Source organism: Hippoglossus hippoglossus, chromosome 7 (genome assembly GCF_009819705.1).
Source record: "Hippoglossus hippoglossus isolate fHipHip1 chromosome 7, fHipHip1.pri, whole genome shotgun sequence".
Lineage (NCBI taxonomy): Eukaryota > Metazoa > Chordata > Actinopteri > Pleuronectiformes > Pleuronectidae > Hippoglossus > Hippoglossus hippoglossus.
In genome coordinates, this window is record NC_047157.1 from 17,788,634 (window position 1) to 17,804,574 (window position 15,941).

The 15,941-nt window shown below is 41.1% G+C and overlaps 1 protein-coding gene across 1 annotated transcript; it reads left to right on the top strand.

The window, feature by feature from the left end:
• The first annotated feature begins 3,225 nt into the window (after positions 1–3,225).
• LOC117765334 (deoxynucleoside triphosphate triphosphohydrolase SAMHD1-like) lies at positions 3,226–15,035 on the top strand. Its single transcript, XM_034591810.1, has 17 exons — positions 3,226–3,247; positions 3,338–3,610; positions 3,709–3,775; positions 3,921–3,993; positions 5,785–5,945; positions 6,350–6,465; positions 6,624–6,694; positions 7,715–7,873; positions 8,430–8,530; positions 8,640–8,748; positions 8,851–8,942; positions 9,029–9,144; positions 10,161–10,300; positions 10,863–10,964; positions 11,094–11,198; positions 11,353–11,490; positions 14,043–15,035. The coding sequence occupies exons 2-17, from the start codon at positions 3,430–3,432 to the stop codon at positions 14,175–14,177; spliced, it is 1,866 nt and encodes a 621-aa protein (XP_034447701.1). The 5' UTR covers positions 3,226–3,247; positions 3,338–3,429; the 3' UTR covers positions 14,178–15,035.
• The last annotated feature ends 906 nt before the right edge of the window (positions 15,036–15,941 follow it).

The following is a 15,941-nucleotide window of genomic DNA, read 5'->3' on the forward strand; positions in this document are numbered from 1 at the left end:
CTAAGACGCTTTTTTTTCCTTTTGTTTCCCATATCAGCTTTCACTGAATACCTCTCTAACCCAGTCTTAATGTTTGGCAGGCCTCTCCTCTGTGTATTGGAGAGAACCCTGCATCAGCGGTAAAGATTTTTGAGGCCTTAATGTCAAATTTAAAGATTATATTTTCCTCAGTGAATTGGCAAAAGTCTCCAGCCTCTTTGACTCATGAAATCCTGTCAAAAGTTGAATCCATGTGGTCCTTGCTGGCTGAGACGCAGCCGTTTTCCACAAGTTTTGTCAAGATGAAACAAAGCAACGCTCACCAGCAGGTTTTGTTTAGATGTGGAGGAGTCGGTTATGGCTTCCATAAACACAGGGATTACTTTATGCCACACATTTGTACGGTTTTAACCATTTTAAGAGCACTTTGTTCATTTGGTGGATGAAGTCCAGAGCGGAGGTCCGACGGTGACATTTCAAAACAGTCATGACCTCCTGTCAGTCACACATGGGCCAGTTACATAACAGCTTCCATTTATATCTGTTCAGCTCATATTTACACTGCAGACGTGCACATGCTGGGGTAAGAACATAAAAAAATAACGAAATACATGTGCCCAAGAATACTGTAACAGATGAGGGCGAGTGTTATTCCTGGATCCACGTCCCATGGTCCTGCATCCACGGCGCTTGTGCGGTGCCCCAGATGGCTACCCAGCCTGAATTTGGTGATGGGGGTATGTGGGCATGGAGGTGACTGGGTGACTGGGTGAGCACCTCCAGGTGAACCAGGGAGAGGTGATGCACAGCTGACATCGGAAGGCTGATTCAAAAGGCAGCAGGAGAGCTGCCGGAGACAGACCCAGAGACACAGGAGACACACATGGGAGGAACACGGGCAGAGACTGAAAGAGACACCATAGAGCTGAGCTGAGCTGAGCTGAGCTGAGCTGAGCTGAGATGAGCTGAGCTGAGATGAGCTGAGATGAGCTGAAAAGCTAATACTGCTGGCAAGTGCAAGTTTAGTTTATAATTTATGTTTGCACCTGTGAACGACATAATAAAATGTTGAAAAGACACATGTTTGTCTCAGGCTGTGTGTGGGAAACCACGGTGGCATCGGCGATCGCCACAAGATGCAATAGTTTAAATTTATTCTCCCTCATACACCTTTGTGTGTGTGTGTGTGTGTGTGTGTGTGTGTGTGTGTGTGTGTGTGTGTGTGTGTGTGTGTGTGTGTGTGTGTTCGGTCTTGACCAGTAAGATGTTTGATCCCACTAATGCTCTCCTTCACTGAGGAGCTCAAGAAAACAAACAAAGACTTGGCTTTAATAGTCAGAGGAGGATAACTGTGGAGTAACAGAGAAACGTAGAGAAATATATACAAAATAATAATGTTAGTAACTACGACAGCCAATTACAAAATACCTTGTGTATAAGAATTGGTGAAGTTTTCTCTCAGCACATAAACACAGCGTGGTAATCAGTATTTGAAAATCAATGCTTTTGAAGGGAGAAACCACATAAGCGTGGAAAGATGGAGCCCTGTCAGTCGCTCGACATTTCATCTTTATTCACCAAACACAAAAATATTATCTTGCTCTGATTTAGTTTCCTCTGATTTTGTTTGTGGATGGATCAGCATCTCGCAATTCAGATACGGGAGCAAATCAAGTTGGTTTCTCTGAGGTAACAGCACATGATACATTGATTGCACGACCACTCCCTGCTTCTCTGTCTGCACAAGCAGCAGAGCTCACTGCTCTTATTGAAGCATGCAAATTGGCTGAAGGGAGAAGGGTAAATATCTACACTGACAGTAGATATGCATGTGGTGTAGTATATCATTTTGCACGATTTGGAAACACAGAGAATTCCTTACATCATCAGGCAAAGCTATTGCACATCATGCTCTAGTGTCTCAGATGCTTGATGCTATCCTCCTCCCCAAACAGGTTGCAGTATGTAAATGTGATGCTCACATCATACTTTTATGCACAAGTTTATCATTGTTCACACAAACATTACCAATATGTATTTTTAACACTATGTGAAGGACTCACTCATTCACCATTCTACTGTCTTCACCTAACTCTCCTCCTCTGAAGTGTCTGAGTCGCTGTCAATGATTTTAATCATTGTAACATGACTGTTCTTTCTGTGCTGCTGCAAAGGAACCTGCTGCAAACCAGTTGCTGATTCTGGCTCATGATTGCTCATGGGATCTTGATATCGTAAGTTCCACTGGCTCAAAATGATGTCATCGGAGCAAGATGGCAGCGCCTGAATCTGGGGTAATTCGGCTTCACTTTTGTACAGCGGCAGGAAGTGGAGATGCTTCGTCCACCTTTATTTACAGTCTATGGTTTTGGAAAACAAATAAAACCAAAAATATTGTCAACAAGAGCCCATCTGGGTTTCTGTGATTTCAGTTTTTGTTTTTTTTGTATTCAGATATGTTGCTGGCCATGTGAAAATGGAGGGAGGATGTGTCCGATCAACATCCGGGCAACTGGACAGATTACTAGTGAATGACAGGAACGAACAGTTTCAGATAAGCCGTCTTTATAAAGCTCACACCAGCGTCACGGACATGATGTCACCGCTTCGGTTTCCCTCGCTCAACTGAATCTAGCCCCGCCCTCTAGGAACTGACGTAAAGGGGAACAACGTCAAGCTAAGATTTATATAACTCACCGGAAGTCAGTGTTTTAACTTAGAAATTAATATCATTAAACAAATACTGTGCGTTCTCCTGTGTTTTACTTAGACAAAAGTTATAATAACTGTTGTTTACAGTGCTTGGGGTCTCCTTTGTGCACCAATCATCAGACTGCACAACACCACAATGCCTAACACTAAATTATATATTTCAAGAAAGAACTGCTGCACATGTAGTACATTGTATATAACAAGGAATTGGACAAATTACACAATTATAACACAGCCAGTCTCTATACAGCACATTTTGAAAATATATATGTATTTATATACTGTATATAATCGTATTAGTTGGAGCTTTGTAGTGTTTCTTTACTGCAATCATCTTGGATATAATTTAAGCTGTAGATCTCTTTAATTAAAGAGCAGTTATAAGTAAAGATAAGATTTAATAAATGTTTTATTCTAAAGTTTGTGAGTATAAATGGAGGGTGATTCATTTTATCTCAAACTTTCAGCTCATGGACAGACGCAGACTCTGGTTTCATTCAGTCGCAGGGTTTCGGGAACGTGGTTTCAGTGGACTTTTATTTTGAAATCCCGGACGGGAAGTGCTGGTGGTGTTTCGGTTCACATTGAGGCAGCCGGTCAAATAACAAAACCCGGGTATTTTTCGGAGTCTTCTGTGCGCGATCAGCTGTGTCAGGCGGCGTGGGGTTCAACATTACCGGCTGTAAAAGTCCGGCTTCCCGCTCCTGTATCAACCCGAACAAGCGCCGGTTCTTCTGCATGGAGAACCGAAAACGACCGTTGGAGGCAGCGTCGTTCCCCGACGACAGCTTCAAAACGCCGGAGAAGAGATCGCCCGGGAACCCGCCGCCGGACTCGGACTACACGCGATGGGGTGTGGAGGAAACGTGTCGGTACCTGCGGGGAGAGGGTCTGCGGGAGTGGGAGAACACGTTCAGAGGTCGGTGGTGGTGTCGGTGATGTGTGTTGCGTGTTGTTGAGCCGCTTGTTTATCACATGTGACCTGACAGCTCATCGTGTGTCTGCTTCATCTTCCAGAACAAAAAATAACTGGTGTGGGCCTGAGGTACCTCGATGATGCGCGTCTGCAGGGGATTGGAGTAAAGTAAGTGTGCGTTGGATTTAAAAATATACATGTTCAAGTTTCCCCTGAAGTGTCAATGTAGGGCTGCACCTCCTCAGTGGGTCACTCGGGTGTTTCACTCACAACCTCTTCATCCTCTCCTCCTCCTCTGTTTGACCCTTCCCAGGCTCCTCGGTGACCGTCTGCGGATCCTGCACAGTACCAGGAAGCTGTGGCAGATAGCGACAGAGCAAAGCAAGGTAACAGCTGCACTGTCGAGGCCACAGAGATAAACAGCAAGGGAGGATCCTCTCTCTCTCTCTCTCTCTCTCTCTCTCTCTCTCTCTCTCTCTCTCTCTCTCTCTGTGTCCTCTTCTTTTTTTGTTTTGCCCACAGCTCAAAATCTGGTTAAAGTCAGATAAGAAAGGGACAGTTCACCCAAAAATCAAAATCAAAATGTACTCATTATCTACTCTCCACTATGCCGATGGAGGGGTGGATGAAGTGTTTGAGTCCACAAAACACTTTTGGAGTTTCAATACAATTGAAGTTAACTGTGACCAATTCTTCAAACGGAAAAAAAACAACAGAAAAAAAACAGAAAATGCTTCCATACTGCTCCGGTGTTTTCATCCAAGCCCCGACATTCAAATTCGACTTGTTTTTCTGTTGTTTTTTTTACGTTTGAAGAATTGGTCACAATTTACTTTAATTGTATTTGATTTGGCTGCAACGCTGTTAACCCCTGAAACTCCTAAAGTGTTTTGTGGACTCAAAACACTTCACCCACCCCTTCATCGGCATAGTGGGAGGAGATAATGAGTGAATACAATTTTATTTTATTCACGCAGACGTGTCCTCTGCAAGGTGGAAACTTTAGAATCCGAATCAGAAAAAAACACATTCATCCATTTGAGTAACTTGCTCTGTAACAAATGCTGACACAGAAAGAGGAAGTAAAGCAGTTTGAAAATAGAAAAAGGAAAAACCTACTACAGTATGAGGGGAAGAGTGTTGTCCAGTGTCACATATGGCAAACAGTTTTTACATTTATTCGCTGGACTGGACTGTATCTGTATTCCAACTCTTACTTGCCATGAATTGAATATTGGATTTACAAAATGAGAAACCTTTCAAAATTCATAATTACATCTTTGATATCCAGTAATGCATTTAGTCAAATGTCAGTTTCTTTATGTACCACTGCAATTTTACAAATGTGGACATCTGTTATAAATATTGTCCATAATTGTAATTCCTCCTCTCCAGAATGCAGGATTATATATTTAAATTGTACCTGACGCAGAGTGAATGTAACTGGGACCTTTGACTCAGTGTTTTGACGTGTAACCGTGCACAATCCCCATGGGAACAGATTCTCACGGGCCGCTATCACAAGACGTTGTTGCGGGATCATTGTTTGCGTCTGGAGATACTAAATGTTTTGATTCTCTCAAGAATAGAGCGACGTTTTCTCTCTCTGTCCACAAATTGAGGGCTCGTCCAGTGAGCACATCCAATGAGAAAATAAAAGAATCCAAACTGGCTTTGTAAGAAATGGATTGTAGGTGTGAAATGTTCTTTATGGATTAGTAAGAAGTGAATGACACATATCTGCAGTATCCACTTGAGCTATTAAATGTTAAAACTGCCACTTGTACTTTTTAAAGGTTTTTAGGCTCTTAAATTTAGTTTTTACGGCTACAATCAAAGTTGTAGATATCTTGAAATACATTTTTAATTATTGATATCTACAAATTTCCACTCTAATAAGTGAGAATACAGTTTTGACTTATTGATAACATTGAATATTTATCACAGATATGATTGTGGTCCAATTATCACTGTAATGCCTATCATTATATTTTTTTAAATGGCAATGATCCCAAAGATGTGGTTATCAAACCCTTGTGAAAGAGAACTATAATTGAGATTAGACATTTTACAGTTTAGCCCTTAACCTTATTACAGATAGTTTCAATTTGGCACACTAATGCTGCGAGTAGGAGTGATGGAGTAAGTCTTTCTTTTGTTGTCTTGTCTCCTGCCAGGTCTTTAATGATCCCATCCACGGGCATGTGGAGTTTCACCCACTTCTCATCAGAATCATTGACACACCTCAATTCCAGAGACAGCGAAACCTCAAGCAGCTCGGAGGGGCCTACTTTGTCTTCCCCGGAGCGTCCCACAACCGCTTTGAACACAGCATCGGGTGTGTCCTCAGTTAGAGACAGTGTCAGATGATCAATGTGTCCGATTTTTTTCATTAAGATTCATTAATTATTCCCAAAAAATGTTAAACGGATTTAAAAAATAATCCTGTATCCGCCCCTTTGTCCCCGTGTATCGTCCTTCCAGTTTCGTAGAAATCCAATCAATAGTTTTTGCGAAATAATGCTGAAAATCTAACAAAACAAACAACGAACAACAAACAACAAACAGAGTTAAGTCAACCTCTTCGGCCAACATGTCTCAACTATGTTTATGTCTCATAAACATAGTTTGAAACATAGTGTTATTAAATAGTAAAATAGTAATTCTTTATGCGTCATGTTTGTGGTATTTTCCCTGTCTTGTCTTGTTTTGTATGAAATGTTTGGTTGTGTGTGGGAACAGGGTTGGTCACTTGGCAGGACAACTTGTCCAGGCTCTGAATGACCGACAGCCAGAACTCCTCATCTCTCGCAGAGACATCCTCTGCGTGCAGATCGCTGGGCTCTGCCATGACCTGGGTGAGTAAGCGCATCGTGGATGTGTGCACGGGTAAGAATGGAAGTGAAAGTATGTTTATTATCCTCTATTATCCAGATGGGAGTAGAACCCACATATCCTAGTGCAAAGATCTCATGCAGCCTAATCATCTTTTTCATGTTTTTATTATTCCTGTCAGGACATGGGCCATTTTCCCATATGTTTGATCGGAGGTTCATCCCCAAAGCACGTCCTGATATTACCTGGAAGGTGAGAAAATGTGACTTATCCTGTTCTCATCCTTTCTCGGCCATATGAGTGTCAAACAAAACAATTAGTTCAAGGAGATACAAGGTCACATAAGCCATTTTCACTTTGCCTTTCACATATGAACCACCCAGTGGGAGAGTCTCTGCTCAGACACGTTCACACCAACAACCAATCCTTAGGAGCCAGGCGCAGAAACTCTGGAAGCTTTCTCTCTGACATTTGCGTTCACACGTACACCTCCTCCAGAGTTCAGTGAATGTCTGAAAGCAGCTAATGACAACAGACACATCTGTGTAGTTGGAACCGGCTGTAAACATCATTTGGTCTTTGTGAACACAAATGGCTTCTTTACCCTAGAATGGTCCCTTTTATATTTAAATACTTAATATTTACATCTGAAGTGGGTCCTCTCTACGGAGGCCGCCATTTTTTAGTCCAAACTGGACAAACTAAATACTTTTTAGGTTTTTATGATAACTGAGGGCTGCTACAAGTTCTCTGTCATGTCTGGAAGGGGAGGGTGAGGTGAGGGGTATTCAGCTGCAACACGCAACCTCACCACTAGATGTCACTAAATTCTACACACTGAACCTTTAACACATAAAGTTTGATATTTGTATAAAACCTGCTGTAGCAGATGGGATGACGTTACAGCAATAAACAACATTGGGATGAAAAGGAGCTTTTCTATTAGCGGTTAAAATAACTGTAAAAACAAAGCTGCTATACAAAGCAGTCAAGTGTCACCTGGCCTCTCAGCAGGACAGCTGAGGTCTTAGATAGTGGTTGCAATGTTCACAATGATAAGCGTCACTAAGAGCTTATAAACACACAGTCATTACTTAAGTTATGACCACAGACCTGCCGTCTGGCAAACATGAACGATAAGCATTCGTGTTTGCAGGAGTCATATTTTAAGATAAGCTCTTTCTGTTTGCTTTCATTTTCAAGTTGTGACTGTAATTCCCATAAATTACTATTATTATATAATATTAATAAATGATTCTGTGTGTGTTTCAGCACGAGCAGGCCTCTTTAGACATGTTTGATTACCTGGTTGAGGACAACAACTTGAAGCCGGTGATGGAGCAGCACGGCCTGGTGCTGCCTGAGGACCTGGACTTTATCAAGGAGCAGATTGCTGGACCATTGGGCACTAATGGAGCTAAAGCTAAGGGGGTAACTTCTAGTTTTGCCTATATGAGATCAGTTGATAGTTGTATTAGTATTATAGTCGTACTGTTCTACTGCAGGAACTTTACCAAAGGAACCAAGAACCTTTTGAGGAACTCTGGAACTAAAACTGCATTTTGACTAGAGGAACTATGGATTAAATTGAGTTCCTGTAAGATGGGTCCAGGCAGCAGCTGAAGGGTAGGCTCAGATTTAGAGCCCTGAATCCGTGCCTCTGCTGCTACTGAGCACTATTTCATTCAAAGTTTTTTTCATTTTGAACAGTTCATGCGTCCATGTTGCACCAAATTTGCGACTCCACTTCCTTGAGCCACCCGAGAGAAGCCTCACAAGTTTGAAGTCGAATTTGAATTTGACCTGCATATGGACTAATCCATTGGCTGATTAACATTGCAAGCTTCAGATTATTAGTGTGAATGCAGTAGATGCTATAAATGCCACATTAGTTCTCGGCACTGTGTAATGACTTGCCTCTGGAAACCAGTTAAAATTATTTTTAATCCTTAAAAATACTATCTCATGTCTCTGATTTCTGACTTAGTGGCGTTACAAAGGTCGCCCAGAGGCCATGTCCTTTCTCTATGAAATTGTGGCCAACAAAAGAAATGGCATTGATGTGGATAAGTGGGACTACTTTGCGAGGTGAGTATTATTGACTTGTTAGTTTGTTTTAATAAGGGTTTCCTAAATCACATGTTGATAAATCCTTGTGAGGGTAATGGCCCATCTGTTCACATGTTTCTCCTCTTAGGGACTGCTACCACCTGGGCATCAAGAACAACTTTGATTATCAGCGCTGCCTTCTGTTCGCCAGGGTGTGTGAGGTGGACGGGCGGAAGCAAATCTGTACCAGAGACAAGGTAACAACTCCCTTACGTTTTCCTTCTGAACAGCTTTTAAAGAAAAAACGTCTTAGTTAAACGTTTAAACTGTGACTAAAACACAAGTGCTTCTTTTAACAGGAGGTGGGCAATCTGTATGACATGTTCCACACAAGGAACTGTCTCCACAGAAGAGCCTACCAGCACAGTGTTGGCAACATCATAGAGATCATGTGAGTAGCTCATTGCTCGGACGTAGCTTGTTAGCTTTGCCCTGTGGTCGTTCTGAAAGGTGATAATGTGTCGGGTGTTTCTTTAGGATCACTGAGGCCTTTTTAAGAGCAGATCCACACATCCAGATTAAAGGCTCAGGAGGTGAGATGTTCACTCTCTCCACGGCCATAGACGACATGGAGGCCTACACCAAACTGACAGGTCCGTGGATACCTCTGTGTGCCATCTCTAAAACACATTGTGTCTGTTATCACTGTATCTCATCGTAATTATTCTCCGTCCCACTGTTTGCTGGTTTGAAACCATGGTTTGTTTTCTGCAACTGTTGTGGGCCCTCATCAGGCTGGAAGTTAAACAGCTAGAAGCTGACCGATTTATCAGTTGGCCAATAACAATCAGCCAATATGAGCCTTTAACAGACATATGAGTATCCTTGTTTATGTTTGCAGATACGAAAACCTTTATTTTACAGAAGGAACTATGCTGAAAACCATTGGTTCTTGAAAATGATGGCGATATGTAGTTTGCCATAGCAAATTGTTATTGTTATTATTATAATGCTTATCATCATTATTATTGATATTTACAATGATCAATACATTTTGTTTATATATTTACGATGCAGAAAAGATGACAGATTAAAATAAAAAAAATTGAACTTTGATTTCATAGAATAACCAGTGCAGAAAAAATAAATGTTTACATTTTAAATTAACTTCAAGTTCTATATATTTCGTTGTACTTGTTTTCTTTTTTATTTAAAGTCATAAAGTTTATGTTTAATCTGTAAAATATCAAGTCTCAATTACATTCATTTGTCATAAGGGTTTGATAACATATATTTTGGGAAATATTGCCACCTTTTCTTTCTAGTATATATATCGGCTGATACATCGGTATTGGAAGGTTTATTACTCCCAGTTTCACCATCCAACCCCAAAAATCCAAATCAGTCAGGCTGCACAAACAGCACAATGACAGATCATAGTGTTGTTCACTATTAAAGAGACAAATGCTCACAGTCTGCACAAACTGCATTAACATAGAGTATAACAGCACCGGTTAACACATATTATTATTTTCATGTATTCTCCTGACAGTGGTTTGTATCAGTCTTGAAATACTCATACTTAATATACTTCAACCCTTGTTTTAAACGCAATCAGATTAGTGTACATGAATGATTCAAATTCACGGATTTCCGTTCTGTCCCTTAGATCATGTGTTTGAACAAATACTCTACTCGTCCTCCGAGGAGCTGGCTGAACCGAGGCAGATTCTACACAACATCGTCTGTCGACGCCTCTACAAGTGTCTGGGCCGAACCAAGCCAAGAGAACATCTGGAGGTCACCCCGGTGTGTGTTTGTGTTCTTCTTGTGGAACTATTTTGGCTGTTGAATTTGAGTTTTTACAAATTAGAAGTAATATTGATAACTTTATCCATGTTGTTCAAGTAGGGTTCAACTGGCTGCTTCTGCAGTGATATGATATCCAGACACTTTGGCTTCACTTTTGGGGAACAGTCATGTCATCCATCTTTATATCCAATTATGATTTGATTTGTTGATCAACAAAACTAAACCCAAAGACATTAAACAGTGCAAATCAAAGAAAAACATCAAAACCTTGTGTATGAGGAGCTTTAATTAGCAAATATTGGACGATTTAGCAATTGTCAAAAAAAGCTGCTGCTTTGATGTAGCCAATTAGCTTCCTTATAAATTAAATGAAACCAGTTTGTTCCTAAGATATTATTAATCAATACATTTTGTATTGCATGTTGGAAAGTAGTTCGTGATTTCAACTAAGAAGTCTAACCATATGCGGTTCATGTATCCTTGTATAGCATTCTGCGTTACAGTGTTGTATGTAAGTTCTCTTTTCTTATTATTACTTGATCCACTTCACATCTGTAAGGATGCGATTAAAGGCTGGGAAAAAGAATTGGCTGAGTCCACCCCTCAGAGTGTCCAGGATGTCCAGGATGTCAACCTGCAGCCAGACGACTTTATAGTTAGCGTGAGTTTTCAGTCCAACTACTTTTTATCTCATACATTTCATTTGCTCCAAAAGAAAGAATTAAATTTTTTAATTGTGAATTTTAGTTTTGTTGATTCGTGGCCTACTGCACAAAACCTCTCCTTTTAGGTCATTTTTCTGGACTATGGGATGAAGGATAAGAACCCCATCAACGATGTGCGATTCTATTGCAAAGATGACCCAACTAAAGCCTTCCAGATACGCAGGGACCAGGTCACACATCTTTATCTTTGTTTGCATGAGTTGCCTTCGCATTTACATAGCTGAATGTTTCTCATGTCACATATTTATAAACACAAAGATTGATTATTTCACTTCCTCTATTTTTAATTTACAGCTCAAAATAAACTCTTGTCATTCTTGTCAGGTGTCAAATCTGCTTCCAGCGCAGTTTGATGAGCAGCTGATCCGAGTTTACTGCAAGAAGAGGGATGGAAAGATTGTGGAGGCCGCCAAGAAGCATTTTGTTCAGTGGTGCATAAACAAAAAATCCTCAACGCCTACGGTAAGATTTATCTTCTCCAGTGTAAAGAATTGTGTAATTATTTGCAGTGTCAATGTTGGTTGGTAAACATTGGATGGGTACACGCCCTGAAGTGCCTTTGCCTCAAACTGGAGAGACTTTTGAGAATGGAAAACAAAGGGAACTTGAATGGCACTAAGTAAAGTGCAGATACTTCTGTCAAGCACCAACAGTCCTCTAATGAAACCGCATAAATAAACACATACATTCACAAGATCCAGATTTCTATTTGGTTCTGCACCAAATTACACACAATCATAAATATCAGTCGCTTAAATATGCCGGATCTTTTTTCCTGGAGCCGCCCCTTAATCTGAATCCACACTCAAATTTAGTAGACTCTTCCCTGGGTGATGCCCCACCCCTCCACAAAATAGCCTGGAGTTGTGCACCTTTTGCATTATCCCGCTGAATAACAAACAAACGCAGACAAAACATAACCTCCTTGGTGGGGGTAATACATGTTGAGCACAAATGGCTCTGTGGAGCAGTGTAGTGAGCAGGACCCTGTATTGTTAGTGTAACATGTCACTCAAAAATTGAGGCCACCTTCCTCTATTGCTCGATGGTCCAGCTCATTGTCGGCAGTTAAAGCAGCAGGACAGAGGTCGAACACGGGAACTCTCACTGGTCTGCAGCCACACACCCCCGTTTGTGTTCTGACAGCTTTCTGTCATAGTCAGCATGAACTGTTTCAGCAATTCATGGGGTTGGACCTCATGGGCCAGCCTTGAGTACCCATCACTGGTTCACCATCACGATCCTAGCCTCGTCAAAGTAGCTCAGATCGTCGTGCTTGCCCAGCATGACCCACCCCATGACAGATGCCACTCTGATGAGAACATGTGTTATTCTCATCACCTCTCACACAAGTTAGAGCTGTATGCCAGGTGGATACAAAGGTGTGGAGACATGCTTTAACCCACAAGCACGACAACAAACACCAACAACTTCAGGCAGCAGTTAGTAACTTGGAGATGATGGGCAAGATGTCAAACCAGTTAATCAGATCACACGCCAGTTGATACGGGGCAGGAGCGGGGAACGGTTGCTAGAAAGACACAAACACAATACCTGAAAATTACCCAGAAAGCCCTAGACAAACGAGTGCAACATGCACAGAAATAGTAATGTGGGAAAGGAATGTAGGTGAGAAGGTAGGAACGGAAACTCGGGCAGAGGGCAGAGGCTGGAGGGCGTGACGGGTTGTGGCAGTGCTGTTGATTGATTCAGGTACACATCTTGACATTTTAGTGCTTCGTATTTGAGTTCCACATTTTGTGTAGTAAAAATGCATAGTGACTGCCCCCTACTGGTTGAAATCTGGCTATTGCAATTGAATTTTGCTGTTGGCTGGTGTGGAGGCAGGTGATATATCTGGAAGCAGCTTACCTCACCAACAACCCCCTCTTCTCCTTGTATATAAACCAAGGTTACCGACTGCCGATTGTGGGAGAAATGGTGTTTATAGCCAAACTGTGACCTGGTCTCATTCCAGCACATTCGCAACTGCAGCGCCCAAACCAACTATTAAGACAGACAGGACGTTATTAGTGGGGCTGGCAGTGTGTCGTTTTTGATTTGAAGTTTATTTTACGTAAGATATTAAAGCTATTTACATAAATGTACAACTTCTTTGAACGTTTGCTAACATTGGCCTTCAAATTAACCGCCTCCTGCCCCAGTGATGCCCCAAAGACTCGAAGTGATACACAGTAATGCCCACTGCAGAGGAAAAGTTCTCCTCTTCATGAGGTAGCATACAGTAGGTGCCCTGCGATTCTGTCTCTCTCTTGTCGAGGCCTGAGGACGTCACATCAGCAGTGGGCAGAGTTGGGCTCAGACCTGAAGGTGAAGTAACAGAGATGATGAGTCTGTGTCGGGTTCACAGCTTGTTCCCACTGCCCCCTAGTGGCCAAACAACTCAGGTATGGAAATCTGCTTTGTACACAGACAGGACACCTTTTAAATTCCAATTGGTGTTCGGTAATAACGAGTTCTATGTAGATATTTTACATCGAAATAACATCAGTATGGATTATCACCACATGATTATCACTCCTCAGATTACAGAGCGGAATTAGTTTTAACACAAAAGTATCTCACTAAAAAAAGAATGCTGCCGTTTTACAGCATTTATACCAAATGACAGCGGGGACCCGAAATATGTCCTAATGAGGCAGTGTGGCTCTACACAACCAATAGGAAAACTGAAATGAACGGAATGATTGGTGGAGGAACTGAGAGAAGAAAAACTAAGGCAAGAAATGTGTTTATCCTATGTTCCATTTTAAAAAAAGAAAAAAAAAAAAAAACATAACAACAAATGCAGTAACATGGCTCCATTGAGCTGCTAACACTCTTTTGTGGCTGTAGTTGGTAAATCGGTGTCCAGAGATCACCTTCCTCTAGTCTACCTACATTATCTGGCTGGTAAAGAAGAGTTCTGTCACAGACCCCTGTGTCAGTCAGGACAGTGTAAACACTAAACTGTCCATGTTAATATCAATGTCTGATATTTTATTTACACACAGGACGCAGACATCATAGCGCCGGAGCTGACCCCTATGAGACCCGTCAGGTCGAACAACAATGGCTATGACAATGGAGGCTCCAGTGATATCGCTGTTAGAGAGAGTGAGCAGAGAAAAGCCAGAAGAAGACTTTAAAATAAGAGGTGGAGAGCGAATACCCCTCTTACACTTTCAGTAGATGAGACAGTGTTGAGTGAACATTATATTTCTCTACGAGGTGAGTGTGTTGATTGAAGCTGGAAACCAAGCAGTTTTTTACAAGCAAAAGAAATGGAGAAAAAAAAAGCTCAGGGACTATCCTCAGGGTTCTTTTTTTTAAATGGACTCTTCCTCAATATTATATGCACAAGTTAGCTTTTGTTTTCTCGTCGGATTCAGGGATTTATTTTGGACTAACTTCGGGCTACAAGTGTCGAGTTTTTAAGTTGATTTGTATTTATACCCTGTGCTAAGCAGCAGCCTATCATGTCTTTGAATCATGGGCAATTAATCATGGGCAGTGGAAATGTTTTACTCTTAAACAGGAGATGAACAACACAGTGTGTTTCGTGTCAGTGTGTTTTTACAGCATATACAGCCAGTGTGTTAAGGGGAATTATGTTATTCAACTTTCACATACGCTTGTTTTTTTAATGTCAAGCTTCAAAAGTCACAATATACAAAGAAAAACTGTTTCTGAGCTTTACACTGAGTGTTTGTTTTTACTTGAGGGATTGTTTGCTGATTTGATTTGATCTTACTTTCAATATATTTATACTTTGGGGGGGGGGGGTCGAGCATGTGGTGCAATCCTTTTATGTATTGTTCTTACAGTAAGTTGCACAGCTTGTTGTCTCCACCTCACTAACATGTGCAACATTTAAAATGGGATTTGTGCTGGATTGTTTGAAAACCTATATTTTGAAAGAGTGTGAGGGAAAACGTTTTAAACGGTTTGTGGTGATCCTGTGAGAGTTGAAGAAAAGTTTGAAAATAAAACTCTGTTTTCACTTTCTTTCACTTGTGTAACGTTGTTTGTTTTGCCGGTAGTCAAAGGACCAAGATGAACTTCACTGATGCATCATTATGTTCTGCAAAAACACTTTTCTGCACATTAGTGACCATATACAACCACCAGGTGGTGGTTGTAGTTGTTTTCTAACATCTATATTGCACATTAGGTTCAGGGCTTTATTACTATATGAAAACATGAATAGGAAACTTCCAAACGTCTGAATGTACATGATGGATCCTCCCTCCATGTTTGTGAAATCTTATAGCTTAAAAATCCAAACAAACATACATTGGAATATAACAAATCATATTAAAATAAATAGATTAAAGCTACAAGTACAGAAGTCCAAAAAGGGCTTAAATGTATGAAAGATGAACACTGAAGCAGAGTTTTCTTGCTGGAATCACAATGGCCTTTAAAAGATCTCTTCATGATGCAGTGTCACTCTCAGTGGTTATGGACAAAATTAAAGCTTCTCTCTTAAAAGTCAGTCGTGGAAAGTAATTTATCCATCCATCCTCCCGTTGATTACAATTTTAACATTTCATTTAAAGCCTGATAATGGGATGAAAGAACAGATGTGTGCTCATGTAACAAGACCATTTGAGCGCTAGGGGGCGCTGTGCACTCATTTGTCCCAATATGCTACTTCATATGTTCCATTGTTGCTGTGGTCCAGGTCCTGAGGCAGCTGCTGAGCTGTCTTCACAATCAAGTCACATCACCAAGTCAGATTTTATTGGTAAAGCCTAATGATGAACTACTGCACCGGGGCTCTTAAGCCAACGGGGGCCCTGGGCCTTATGATTTATTTTTAGGCTATATCTTTAATGTGTTAAGAAGAATATTGGAGTAAATGGGATTTTCAAAATGTTTCATTGATTTGTGAAAATCAGCAGATTTAA

Excerpts from the sequence above, each read along its gene's own strand:
- LOC117765334 (XM_034591810.1), top strand. The coding sequence starts at position 3,430 with ATGGAGAACCGAAAACGACCGTTGGAGGCAGCGTCGTTCCCCGACGAC. Across the intron at positions 3,611-3,708 it reads GTGGGAGAACACGTTCAGAG|AACAAAAAATAACTGGTGTG; the intron begins GTCGGTGGTGGT and ends TTCATCTTCCAG. Across the intron at positions 5,946-6,349 it reads CGCTTTGAACACAGCATCGG|GGTTGGTCACTTGGCAGGAC; the intron begins GTGTGTCCTCAG and ends GTGTGGGAACAG.